The 14,197-nt window shown below is 38.5% G+C and overlaps 1 protein-coding gene across 1 annotated transcript in view; it reads right to left on the reverse strand.

Annotated features, from left to right (window-relative positions):
• The window catches only part of USP54 (ubiquitin specific peptidase 54), a 91,007-nt gene that overhangs the window by 60,876 nt on the left and 15,934 nt on the right, over positions 1-14,197 (reverse strand). Inside the window, exons 2-3 of the mRNA XM_060125323.1 lie at positions 11,258-12,098; positions 633-725 (exon numbers count right to left, since the gene is read on the reverse strand). Coding sequence (XP_059981306.1) covers positions 633-725; positions 11,258-11,404 — 240 coding nt within the window. The 5' untranslated portion in view covers positions 11,405-12,098. The remainder of the gene's footprint in view (positions 1-632; positions 726-11,257; positions 12,099-14,197) is intronic.

Genomic DNA, 14,197 nt, shown 5'->3' on the forward strand with positions numbered 1-14,197 from the left:
CAGGCTTCTCATTGCGGTGGCTTCTCTTATTGCGGAGCACAGGATCTAGGAGCACAGGCTTCAGTAGTTGTGGCACACGGGCTCAGTAGTTGTGGCTCGGGGGCTCTAGAGCATAGTCTCAGTAGTTGTGGCACACGGATTTAGTCACTCCGTGGCATGTAGGATCTTCCCAGACCAGGGCTCGAACTCATGTCTCCTGCACTGGCAGGCAGACCCTCAACCACTGTGCCTCCAGGGAAGCCCCCTGGCTTTTCTTAATAGAAAGAGTTTGTTGCTAAATTTAGCTTTAATAGACAATAGTTAATTCCATGAAAAACAGTTGGTTGTTTATTCTTTCAAAACGAAAATTTAGTGTTAGCTTTTCGGATAAATACTCAAAGTCTAAGCAAGTTTGAATAGTATCCAATCACATTAAATAGAGTTGTAAGGGCAAAAGGTTCAGAGAAACAGAATACCTAAACCAAGTAGTAGTTCTTTGAAACAAGCAAAACTAATCATACTTATCCTTTGTACTAAACCATATGCAAATAATGCAGTAACAAATTCTTTAGCAACAACCTGAATAACCAAACCACCTTAATATTGATCATTAACCTAATGACAGTGAGAAGAAACAAATTTGAAGTATTTACCTTGAGAGCACAAAAGATGCAGGAATCTCCCATGCATTTGTGAGTTGTAAGCTGCCTAAAGCTACGTCTGAAGATGTCCAAGTGCCATAAAACCTGATGAAAAGGGAAAATACTTCATTACTCTATGAAAATAATTTCAAATTCAAGAAGTCAAGCAAACATAGGTAGACAATAGACATTGTTACTCCCAAGAGAAAAGCTCATTCTAATGTATTAAAAAAAAGGTCAAAAACGGTGAGGTATCCAACCAGAGGGATAGGTGACCATATTCTGGAAAACACACTAATTCGAACATAAAGTAGGTCACACAGAGAAAATATGATACTAGATACATCAAATGTGATCCTAAAGAGGGAAGTTATGGGTTAAAAACTGCGGAATAAGGATTTATTTCAATGGTCCACACAGGAAAACCATGAATATTTTAAAACTTATTTAGAAGCTTGAATGGTAGTGTGGAATTTTGTCTTTGTTAGATTTCTCAATTTTTGGACCTTTCTGAGAGAGGTGTGATCTCCTTAAGTCGACAGAATAAAAAAAATAATGGTGATATCAACAGTAATAAATCGGTTCATAGGGGGCAGAGTCAAGATGGCATACTAAGAGGACGCGAATTCACGTCTCTGCACAACTAGGGTACCTACCAGGCACCGGTGGGGGACCACGGACACCTAAGGGGACAGGAGGAACCCCCAGCAACCAGGTAGGATGTGGGGCATTGGGGGGAGTGAAGGGGGAAGAGAAGTGGAGAAGGGAGGGGACTGGCATCCCTGAGGGGCGGCTGGGGGAAGGGATCCCATGCCTGAAGGGGGAAACTGGGTGAGCATTGGGAGGGCAGAGGATCAACAGGGATCGTGGCCAGGTTTCTCCTACCCACTTGGGCCCCCAGAAGCCTGCTGAGATGCCAGGCCTGATCCTCTGCCCACTGAGGCCCCCTACAGCCGCACGGGCCTGCAGGAGTGGGAGGGAGGGAAGGGGGAGCAAAAGTAAAGGCTGGACCTCTGGGACTGGCAACCCTGAGTGGTGGCTGAGGGAGGGGAGGAGTTGGTACACCCAGCAGGGCCCACCCATGGTTAGGGGTCCATCAGCAGCAGAGGGGACCCTGAGGGAGACAATGGGGGAGGGGCACAAAGGAACGGAAGGGAACCAGGCCAGCACCTTCTCTGTCCACTTATGCACCAGGGGGTCTATTGGGCTCCCGGGCCTAATCCTCTGCCCTCAGAGCCTCCCTCCTGCCGTGCAGAACCCAAGCCCCGCCCCCACACCCCCACCAAAGGTCCCACCTCTACACTCAGAGACACCTTCCAACACGCTGGGCCTAAACCCCACCCATACACCCTCACTAAGGGCCCTACCTCCAAACTCCAGAACTCCACACTTCAGAGGCCCTCCTTTCCACGTGCAGCCTCTCTCCTTCCCATGCAGGTCCTAAGCAGAGGCCCCGCCCCATGTTTAAACACTGCCCCATCGAGGCCCCACCCCCAAGGCCTTTTACGGCTGAGTGGGTTCTGGAGCCTAGGCCCTGCCCCACACCCAAATGTCACTCCCCAACTCACCTATATCCTGCCCCACCCTAAACTCCACCCCTGCTAAGTTCCACCACCACCTAAACTCCGCCCCCATAGCCAAGGCTTTTCTTTTTTTCCTTTCTTTCTTTTTTCCTCTTTCAGATTGGGGTTCTGTTTCACCTTGTTGATTCACTGTTGTTGATGCTTTTATATTTTTATTTTTCCTAATAAATCTTTTACTTTTTCTAATTTTACTATATTCTTTATACTTTGTTATTATTCTCTCCTTTTGGCTTGTTCACCCCACCCCCTTTTTTTCTTCTTTTTTCTGTTGTGGTTTTATTTTACCTTGTTGCAGTTGTTTAAATTATAGTTTTATTTTTCCTAACATTTTTTATCTTTCTAATTTAATTTTGTTTTTTACACTTTGATATTCTACTGCTCCTTTCTTTCTTTCCTTCCTTTTCTTTTTCTTTTTTTTACCACACCACGAAGCTTGCAGGATCTTGGTTCCCAGGCCGGTGACAGGTCAGGCCCGACTTCCTGTGATGGGAGCTCGGAGTCCAAACCGCTGGACTAACAGAGAACCTCAGACCCCAGTGAATATTAATCAGAGTGAGGCCTCCTGGAGGTCCTAATCACAGCACCAAGACCCAGCTCTAATCCAACTGCCTGCAAACTCCAGTGCTGGATGTCTCAGGCCAAACAACCAGTAAGACAGGAACACGGCGCCACCCATCAAAAAAAAAAATCAAAGGACAAAAATATATGTTACAAACAATGGAGCAAGGTAAAAACTTACAAGACCAAATAAATGAAGATGAAATAGGCAACCTACCTGAAAAAGGATTCAGAGTAATGATAGTAAAGATAATCCAAAATCTTGGAAACAGGATGAAGAAAATACAAGAAACATTTAACAAGGATCTAGAAGAACTAAAGAGCAAACAAACAGTGATGAAAAACACAATGACTGAAATTAAATTACTCTAGAAGGAATCAATAGCAGAATAACTGAGGCAGAAGTACGGATAAGTGACCTGGAAGATAAAATGGTGAAAATAACTGCCAGGGAGTAGAATAAAGAAACAAGAATGAAAAGAATTGAGGACAGTCTCAGACATCTCTGGGACAACATTAAATGCACCAACATTTGAATTATAGGGGTCCCAGAAGAAGAAGAGAAAAAGAAAGGGTCTGAGAAAATATTTGAAAAGATTATAGTTGAAAACTTCCCTAACACAGGAAAGGAAATAGTCAATCAAGTCCAGGAAGCACAAAGAGTACCACATAGAATAAACCCAAAGAGAAACACGCAGAGACACATATTAATCAAACTGTCAAAAATTAAATACAAAGAAAAAATATTAAAAGCAGCAAGGGAAAAACAACAAATAACATACAAGGGAATCCCCATAAGTTTAACATCTGATCTTTTAGCAGAAACTCTGCAAGCCAGAAGGGAGTGGCAGGACACGTTTAAACTGATGAAAGGGAAAAACCTACAACCAATATTATTCTACCCAGCAAGGATCTCATTCAGATTTGATGGAGAAATTAAAACCTTTACAGATAAGCAAAAGTAAGAGAATTCAGCACCACCAAACCAGCATTACAACAAATGCTAAAGGAACTTCTCTAGGCAGGAAACACGAGAGAAGGAAAAGGCCTACAAAAACAAACACAAAACGGTTAAGAAAATGGTAATAGGAACATACATACTGATAATTACCTTAAATGTAAATGGATTAAATGCCGAAACCAAAAGACATAGAAGGGCTGAATGGATACAAAAACAAGACCCGTATATATGCTGTCTACAAGAGACCCACTTCAGACCTAGGGACACATACAGACTGAAAGTGAGGGGATGGAAAAAGATAATCCATGCAAATTGAAATCAAAAGAAAGCTGGAGTAGCAATTCTCATGAGACAAAATAGACTTCAAAATAAAGACTTACAAGAGACAAAGAAGGACACTACATAATGATCAAGGGATCAATCCAAGAAGAAGATATAACAATTGTAAATATTTATGCACCCAACATAGCGGCACCTCAATACAAAAGGCAAATGCTAACAGCCATAAAAAGGGAAATCGACAGTAACACAATAATACTAGGGGACCTTAACACCCCACTTTCACCAATGGACAGATGATCCAAAATGAAAATAAATAAGGAAACACAAGCTTTAAATGACACATTAAACAAGATGAACTTAATTGATATTTATAGAACATTCCATCCAAAACCAACAGAATACACTTTCTTCTCAAGTGCTCATGGAACATTCTCCAGGATAGACCATATCTTGGGTCACAAATCCAGCCTAGATAAATTTAAGAAAATTGAAATTGTATCAAGTATCTCTTTCAACCACAACGCTACAAGACTAGATATCAATTACAGGAAAAAAACTAAAAAACACAAACACATGGAGGCTAAACAATATGCTACTAAATAACCAAGAGATCACTGAAGAAATCAAAGAGGAAATCAAAAAATACCTAGAAACAAGTGACAATGAAAACACGACAACCCAAAAGCTATGGGATGCAGCAAAAGCAGTTCTAAAGGGGAAGTTTATAGCAATACAATCCTACCTCAAGAAAAAAGAAAAATCTCAAATAAACAACCTAAGCTTATACCTAAAGCAATTAGAGAAAGAGGAACAAAAAAACCCCAAAGTTAGCAGAAGGAAAGAAATCATAAAGATCAGATCAGAAATAAATGAAAAAGAAATGAAGGAAGCAATAGTAAAGATCAATAAAACTAAAAGCTGGTTCTTTGAGAAGAGAAACAAAATTAATAAACCATTAGCCAGACTCATCAAAAAAAAAAGGGAGAAGACTCAAACCAACAGAATTAGAAATGAAAAAGGAGAAGCAACAACTGACACTGCAGAAATACAAAAGATCATGAGAGATTACTACAAACAACTATATGACAATAAAATGGACAACCCAGAAGAAATGGACAAATTCTTAGAAAAGCATAACCTTCTGAGACTGACCCAGGAAGAAATAGAAAATATAAACAGACCTATCACAAGCACTGAAATTGAAACGGTAATTAAAAATCGTCCAACAAACAAAAACCCACGTCCAGATGGCTTCACAGGCGAATTCTATCAAACATTCACCTATACTTCTCAAACTCTTCCAAAATATAGCAGAGGGAGGAACATTCCCAAACTCATTCTATGAGGCCACCATCACCCTGATACCAAAACCAGACAAAGATGTCACTAAAAAAGAAAACTACAGGCCAGTATCTCTGATGAACATAGATGCAAAAAGCCTCAACAAAATGCTGACAAACAGAATCCAACAGCATATTAAAAGGATCATACACCATGATCCAGTGGGGTTTATCCCAGGAATGCAAGGATTCTTCAATATATGCAAATCAATCAATGTGATACACCATATTAACAAATTGAAGGAGAAAAACCATATGATCATCTCTGTAGATGCAGAAAAAGCTTTTGACAAAATTCAACACCGATTTATGATAAAAACTCTCCAGAAAGTAGGCATAGAGAGAACTTACCTCAACATAATAAAGGCCATATATGACAAACCCACAACCAACATCGTTCTCAATGGTGAAAAACTAAAACCATTTCTTCTAAGATCAGGAACAAGACAAGGTTGCCCACTCTCACCAGTATTATTCAACATAGTTTTGGAAGTTTTAGCCACAGCAATTAGAGAAGAAAAAGAAATAAAAGGAATCCAAATGGGAAAAGAAGAAGTAAGCTGTCACTAAGCTGTTTGCAGATGACATGATACTATACATAGAGAATCCTAAAGATGCTACCAGAAAACTATTAGAGCTAATCAATGAATTTGGTAGAGTAGCAGGATACAAAATTAATGCACTGAAGTCACTTGCATTCCTATACACTAATGATGAAAAATCTGAAAGAGAAATTAAGGAAACACTCCCATTTACCATTGCAACAAAAAGAATAAAATACCTAGGAATAAACCTACCTAAGGAGGCAAAAGACCTGTATGCAGAAAACTATAAGACACTGATGAAAGAAATTAAAGACGATACAAACAGATGGAGAGATATACCATGTTCTTGGATTGGAAGAATCAACATAGTGAAAATGACTATACTACCCAAAGCAATCTACAGATTCGATGCAATCCCTATCAAACTACCAATGGTATTTTCCACAGAACTAGAACAAAAAATTGCACAATTTGTATGGAAACACAAAAGACCCTGAATAGACAAAGCAATCTTGAGAAAGAAAAACGGAGCTGGAGGAATCAGGCTTCTGAACTTCAGACTATGCTACAAAGCTACAGTAATCAAGACAGTATGGTACTGGCACAGAAACAGAAAGATAGATCAATGGAACAGGATAGAAAGCCCAGAGATAAACCCATGCACATATGGTCACCTTATCTTTGATAAAGGAGGCAAGAATATACAATGGAGAAAAGACAGCCTCTTCAATAAGTGGTGCTGGGAAAACTGGACAGCTACATGTAAAAGAATGAAATTAGAACACTCCCTTAAACCAAACACAAAAATAAACTCAAAATGGATTAAAGACCTAAATGTAAGGCCAGACACTATCAAACTCTTAGAGGAAAACATAGGCAGAACACTCTATGACATAAATCACAGCAAGATCCTTTTTGACTCACCTCCTAGAGAAACGGAAATAGAAACAAAAATAAACAAATGGGACCTAATGAAACTTAAAAGCTTTTGCACAGCAAAGGAAACCATAAAAAAGAAAGACAACCCTCAGAATGGGAGAAAATATTTGCAAACGAAGCAACCGACAAAGGATTAATCTCCAAAATATACAAGCAGCTCATGCAGCTCAATATCAAAAAAACAAACAACCCAATCCAAAAATGGGCAGAAGACCTAAATAGACATTTCTCCAAATAAGATATACAGATTGCCAACAAACACATGAAAAGATGCTCAACATCACTAATCATTAGAGAAATGCAAATCAAAACTGCAATGAGGTATCGTCAGAATGGCCATCATCAAAACATCTGCAAACAATAAATGCTGGAGGGGGTGAGGAGAAAAGGAAGCCCTCTTGCACTGTTGGTGGGAACGTAACTTGATATAGCCACTATGGAGAACGCTATGAAGGTTCCTTAAAAAACTAAAAATAGAACTACCATATGACTCAGCAATCCCACTACTGGGCATATACCCTGAAAACCATAATTTAAAAAGAGTCATGTACCACAATGTTCAGTGCACCACTATTTACAATAGCCAGGACATGGAAGTAACCTAAGTGTCCATCGACAGATGAATGGATAAAGAAGATATGTCACATATATACAATGGAATATTACTCAGCCATGAAAAAAACGAAATTGAGTTATTTGTAGAGAGGTGGATGGACCTAGAGTCTGTCATACAGAGTGAAATAAGTCAGAAAGAGAAAAACAAATACTGTATGCTAACACATATATATGGAATCTATTAAAAAAAATTGGTTCCGACGAACCTAGGGGCAAGACAGGAATAAAGACACAGACATAGAGAATGGACTTGAGGACACATGGACGGGGAAGGGTAAGCTGGGATGAAGTGAGAGTAACACTGACATATATAGACTACCAAATGTAAAATAGATAGCTAGTGGGAAGCATCTGCCTAGCACAGGGAGATTAGCTTGGTGCTTTGCGACCACCTAGAGGGGCGGGATAAGGAGGGTGGGAGGCAGACGCAAGAGGGAGGGGATATGGGGATATACGTACGCATATAACTGATTCACTCTGTTACACAGCAGAAACTAACACACATTGTAAAGCAATTATACTCCAATAAAGATGTTAAAAAGAAAATCTGTTCATAGTTTGTAACCTTGATACAATGTGATGAGAACAACATTTTACTTCTGTGGTATTCCTCTCAAAAACCCATAACGCCAATCTAATCATGAGAAGCATATCAGACAAACTGCAATAGTGGGACATCCTACAAAATACTTGACTAGTACCCTTCAAAATTGTCAAAATCATCAAAAACAAGGAAATTGTGTGAAACTGTCACAGCCAAGAGGCGCCTAAGGAGACAGGACAAGTAAATGTAAATGTAGTATCCTGGATGGGATCCTGGAATACAAAAAGACACTTCATAAAAAAACTCACGAAATCTGAGTAAACTATGAGTTCAGTTGAAAGAGAAATGGTGTAATATATAGCATAAATGCCTTAGGAAGCTCCTCTTATCTGGAAAACATTTAAATAGCACCATATATGAAAAGGCACTACTTTTGGAGCACCAGATTATAGCACACCTCCGAGGCTTCTTCATACTTTGGTGTCTATAGATATATATTTCCAAAAGTTCTTTGAAACACGTTACACTTCCAAATAAGCAACGCCTTTTTATAATAAATATAATGGGTTCAATACATCTGTGGTGAACACAGCTTTCATACCAAAAGTTAGAATATTAGCTCATTGAAACAATTACTTTCAGCTTGTAACATGATTATAACAGGCACTCCAAAACTATCAATGTCTTCCAAGTATAAATATAAAAATAGGTATGTGTGTGTAAGTTATATGTTCTATATGGCACTGGAAATTAGAACAGAAATTTGTAAATATTATTGCTTAGACTGACAATAAAAATAGAACATATAGAAAAAAACAGAATTATAAAAACAGGACTATGGCCTGATAGGAGCTAAACACACACACATCTATATCAACACCTTTTTTTACCTTCCTCTAAATTACAAAAGTATTATTAGTTTATGCAAAGTGACTCAAAAAGCTAATACGTGGGGGGAAAATAGCCTAACCAAACACCCACACCCACCCCCGCCCCTGCTGCAACTGCATACAATTTGTGGTAGTAATTAGTGAAGGTACTTACACTCTTTCTTTAGTTTGACAGCATAGAATTTTTGACTCTTGACAGCATAGAATTTTTTAATGTTTTCAAATAAAAATTTGAAAACAGAGTATGGAAGTTTCATTACATAAATAATCTTGACAATGAAACTTTGTCATTTGCAACATGGATGGACTTGGAGGTTATTATGCTAAGTGAAATAAATCAGAGAGAGAAAGACAAATACTGTATGATATCACTTATATGTGGAATCTAAACAATAAAATAAACTAGTGAATACAACAAAAAAGAAACAGACTCACAGATATAGAGAACAATCTAGTGGCTACCAGTGAGGAGAGGGAAGGTGGGGGGCAAGATAGGGGTAGGAGATTAAGAGGTACAAATTATTCTGTATAAAATAAGTAAGCTACAAGGATATACCATACAACACAGGGAATACAGTCAATATTTTATAATAACTATAAATGGAGTATAACCTTTAAAAATTGTGAATCTCTATGTTGTACACCTGTAACCTATATAATATTGTACATCAACTTTACCTCAATTTTTTTTTAAAGACATTTTTAATACTACTGAGAAGACTAAACATGGACTGGGTATTAGATAATATTAATAATTTTAGCTAAACTTTTTAGGTGTGATAAAGTCTTTAAGATTATGGTTTTTTTCATGTCCTTATGTACTAGAGAAATACACTGAAGTATTTAAAGATCACATAATGCTTGGGAGTAGCTTAAAATAATTCAGCAAAAAAAGGGGGCCAGTGAATGAACTAAGACTGGTAAATATTAATCATTGTTGAGCCTGGTTGATGTGTACATGAAGATTCATAATACAAAATAAATAAGTAAATAAATAAATAAGCTTGACAAGATCCTTGTACTACAAATGAGGAAATTAAAATACTATTACCTGTACAAGGTCACAAGGCTAGTCTAAAGAAAGGCTAAAACTAGAACCCAGGTCTCCTAAGTCCAGTGCTTTTTATATCAAATATGTTGTCTTGTCTTTTTTTTTGGGGGGGGGGTATAATTGCTTTACAATGGTGTGTTAGTTTCTGCTTTATAACGAAGTGAATCAGTTATACATATACATATGCTCCCAATTGTCTTGTCTTTTTTTCTCTCATAACAACTTATTTTCTCATACATCTGAGGTGTAAAGCTAATATTTTACCCAAGCATAATTATCTTGGGTGGCAAATTTCATTTACTTTTACTGTGAAGAGGAGAAAAAAGGGGAAAGCAATCACTTGAAAGTTAGACCAAGGGGGATGAACCGAACACGCTATGGCCCTGATTGGGCAGGGCAGGCAGACAGACAGGAAGCTTTGGGATTCTGAGACAGCTAAAGTGGCAAGCAAGACAAAAAGGGAAAATTTAGAGTAGATAATCACCTTAGAGGAATTTATTTTCTACCAGCTCTGTGCAAGCATATCTGACCAGACACTGCAGGAGAGCTCAGAGGAAGGAGATGAAGAAGTAGACAAAGACTGGACCCCGATCAGAACGTGTGCTAAGAGCCTGAATATTATGAGACAAGAATAATATACCTGATTCATTTAAATTAAGTTCAAAAACAGGCAAAACTAATCTATGGTTGGTGGTTACCCTTCAATAGTGTTCACCCTTGGGGAGTGGTTAGTGACTGGAAGAGAGCACAAGGGAGTCTTCTGGAAGCTGGAAATCAGCTCTCTGTTAATCTGGGTGCTGTTTACATGGTTGTGATCAGTTTTGAAAGCTGAATTGTATAATTATGATACATGCATTTTCCTGTATGTATATTATACATCAATAAAAAGTAAAAAAGAATAACATACCTGAGAATCTTTCACTTGTGGAAAGAATTTTGCTTTCTATACTAGAGGAAAGCAACTAGGGTGATGAGACACCTTCGTCTCAAATGGAAAAAAAGGAAACAGTAGAGACTGTTCAGGAAAAAAGTCAATAAACAAGTAGTAAGATCATCTAGTCCATGTACCTCCCTTTAGACAGCTAAGTAGTAGTAGTTACGGTTATTATTTCTACTATCATTATTACTCTCCTCTTTTACAAATGAGGTAATTGAGACTCAAAGAGATAAAGTGACTTGCCTACGATCACAGAGATTAACTTAAAAAATGATCTTAGGCTGCTGACCTCAAACAGAGACTATCAAGTATTAGATTTAAAAGAGTAATCAGAAATACAGCATCAGCAAGTGAAAGTCAAAGTTCACCAAAAAGAAAGAAATTACCCTTACCTGCAAGGCACTGTTGAGGAAGCAGCTGTTTTGTCCTGGCTCATTGCTGAGGCCTTTGCTGGGGGCTATGGAGGTTGAGCTGCGAGGAGCAAACATCCCTTGGACACTACCACGGCCCCCTGAAAAATAATTTCTCTTCCAAGACATTATTGTTCACATTTAGCCTGAAAACACAGAGGAAGTTTTGTATCTTTTGGGGAGGGAGTTTCTGTCTGCTGAAGTCCTTAATATAAAGAGAATCCAGAATTTTTAACAAATTTATGTTGAAAGATTTTAAATTGACAACATTTCAAACATCATATATGCAGCTCAAGAAACTCAGGTATCCTTAGATCCACATGACAGAGCTGTCCTCTACTTGCTCCAAGCAATGCCCAAAATGTAACATGGCACAGGATTAATTCAAACAGAGAAATCCTTCCTTCGATTTTTCTTGAACTGCCTCCGTAAAACCCTGGTGAAGTAGCTGTACTCCTCAACTCCAACAGAATCCAGGATCAGGGTAGGATGTGTTCTTTAGGCTTGTTTATAATGCTTCTTGTGGATTGAAGAATTTTCCAACTGGAAGGAGAGGCAGACGGATAAGCAAGAATCCAACGCAACCCTCCTCGCCTTCTATTGCCTCGTCCCATCATCCTCTGAAGTAAAAACCCAAGTTCTAAGCAACTGACATAGATTCCACAAAGCTAAGAAGCTTGTCTGAAATAAATGGAGTTTCTGTTGTTGTTGTTCTGCTGCTGTTTTTTAATATGCCCCCAACATTTTCTAGTATTCCATCCAGAACTTCAGAAAGTCTCTTCTCTTTTCCTCTGTGACTAGACTAGCCAGCTGTGCCAGAGAGCTTTAAAGAAAGAAAAAAAAAACAATCAAAAGCTTGCGTCATTTAATGACTCTACTAGCTTTGTGCGCTTCTGCCAAGATCAGCGTTGCCTCACCTCTCACTAAAACTTGAAACCGAGACAAACAATGCTCACCACCCCACCCCTGCAAAGAAATCCTAACAACAACAAAAAGGAGAAACACTCAAACCAAAGAGGTGGGAAGAAAAAGGTGTGCGCAGCTTTAGTCTCATAGGAGCCTCCTCCCAAATTTTCTAGGAGGAGAAGAAAGTTGACCTGGACAAAAATAAGAACTGAATGCAAACTTTCCAAAATCAGGCTAAGAAAAAAGTTACCAAGTAAACACACACCAAACTAGAAATTGAAACAGTTTGTTTTGGATGTTGTGAGTACAGAAATTTTTCAAGGTATTTTAAATGCTCATGGCTATAAAAGCCTATTTAAAGGTGGGAGGGTCATGTTATCAGTCTAGGCTCTGAGTAAAGATGTCCCATCCCAGAGAAACCCTCATGGTGAGTAAACCATATGTCCTTAACATCCAGTCCAAAAGAACTAAATCTTCTTCTGACCTGTTTGTTTGTATGTTACATTTTTTGCCAGAGGATCAGAGAGATAATTTGGGTTACAAATCACTTAATCCTCAGATTATATCCAAGGCATTCACAATCAGAGGCCATCCATTGACCAACATTAATTTTCAACTAATTAAAATGCCAGTGAGGCAACAAGGGAAAATTTCCTTGGAAGGAAATGCTTCTAATATTCACCTTTAAGTTTTCCTGTAAGGCTGCCAGGTCCACAGAAGGAAAAAATTAAGAATGTTAAATATTAAATTTGGTTTCTAACAGTTTCCCAAGCTTCTCCCTTCCTTCCCACCATCGTATGGATGACCTAAAAAAGCAAAAATGCTATAACATCTTAATCATTCTTGGTTCACCTAGCACTATCCATAGTGTGTTCAGTGGAAAAGCTGAGGCACAGGAACATTAAACGGTTGCACAGACTGTTCTTTCCCTTCTCTAAATTCCCAGACTATTTATAATCTACAGGTCACAGTTAAAGTATTAGATTATACATTATAGTGTCATATTATTCTGTATTTGTTTTTATTAATCTCTATTTGTTTTATATGGTGTCAGTCATATATCCTGACTATGACTGTATGAAATGAAATACTAACTAGTGTCAGACATGTGCTAAACAATACCGATATTCTTTATTTTATCTTCATAACAGCCCTATCATGTAGGTATTAATAGTTCTGTTTCACAGAAGAGTAAAGGGAGGCTTAAAGACAGTAACTTGCCCAAATCAAAGCTGGTGTCAGAGCTAGAATTTGTTTGACTACTTACTGTGACTTAATTATATATTTTATTATACTATTCCAAAAGCTCCTAACACAGTGCTAGTCTAGTCATAAGCAGGCACTCAATAAACACTGCCTGATGATTAGCATATAGCACCAGGCAGGACCCCATGTCTCCTACACAGACTACATGACCCTCAACCCTCTACACACACCCCATACACACCCCACTCGAGGCCACTAAGCAACTTCCAACAAGCCATGCAGCATTCCTTCAGCTCAACTGCTGCAAAAGAATGACAAATACCAACCCTCCACTTTGCTCAAAGCCAAAAGGACTTGGCAGGCAGGTGGGGTTTCCAGTATCCACATTAGGAGCTCACTGAAACTCAGCCTGCCCTATGATACACACCCCTGAGTTCAGGGAGCAAAGGGAAAAAAGGCAGTAGCAGAAAAAAAGATTCTCAGGCTCTGAATGGCAGCATTATGTAGGGTAAGGCAAAAAGCTCTCACACTTGAGCTAGGTGTGTCAGAAACCAGAGGTGAGAGCCAAAAAGAACAAAGCCAAGAGTGGTAATAACAAATGGTCCAAGAAATACTGATGACAAAATATTTCACTTAAATTACAGGTCTAGCACCAAACAATATAGTCTATCTACTAAAGATACATGAGAAAATAAAGAGTTCTACCAACATGGCTCTAACAACCTATTTTTAAAAAGAAAAAGAACTTCCTAGGCAATACCAGAGTATTTTAGGGGTAAAAGAGCATAATGTCTGTAACCTACTCTGAAA

This window comes from Lagenorhynchus albirostris, chromosome 16 (genome assembly GCF_949774975.1).
Source record: "Lagenorhynchus albirostris chromosome 16, mLagAlb1.1, whole genome shotgun sequence".
In the NCBI taxonomy this organism is placed as follows: Eukaryota; Metazoa; Chordata; class Mammalia; order Artiodactyla; family Delphinidae; genus Lagenorhynchus; species Lagenorhynchus albirostris.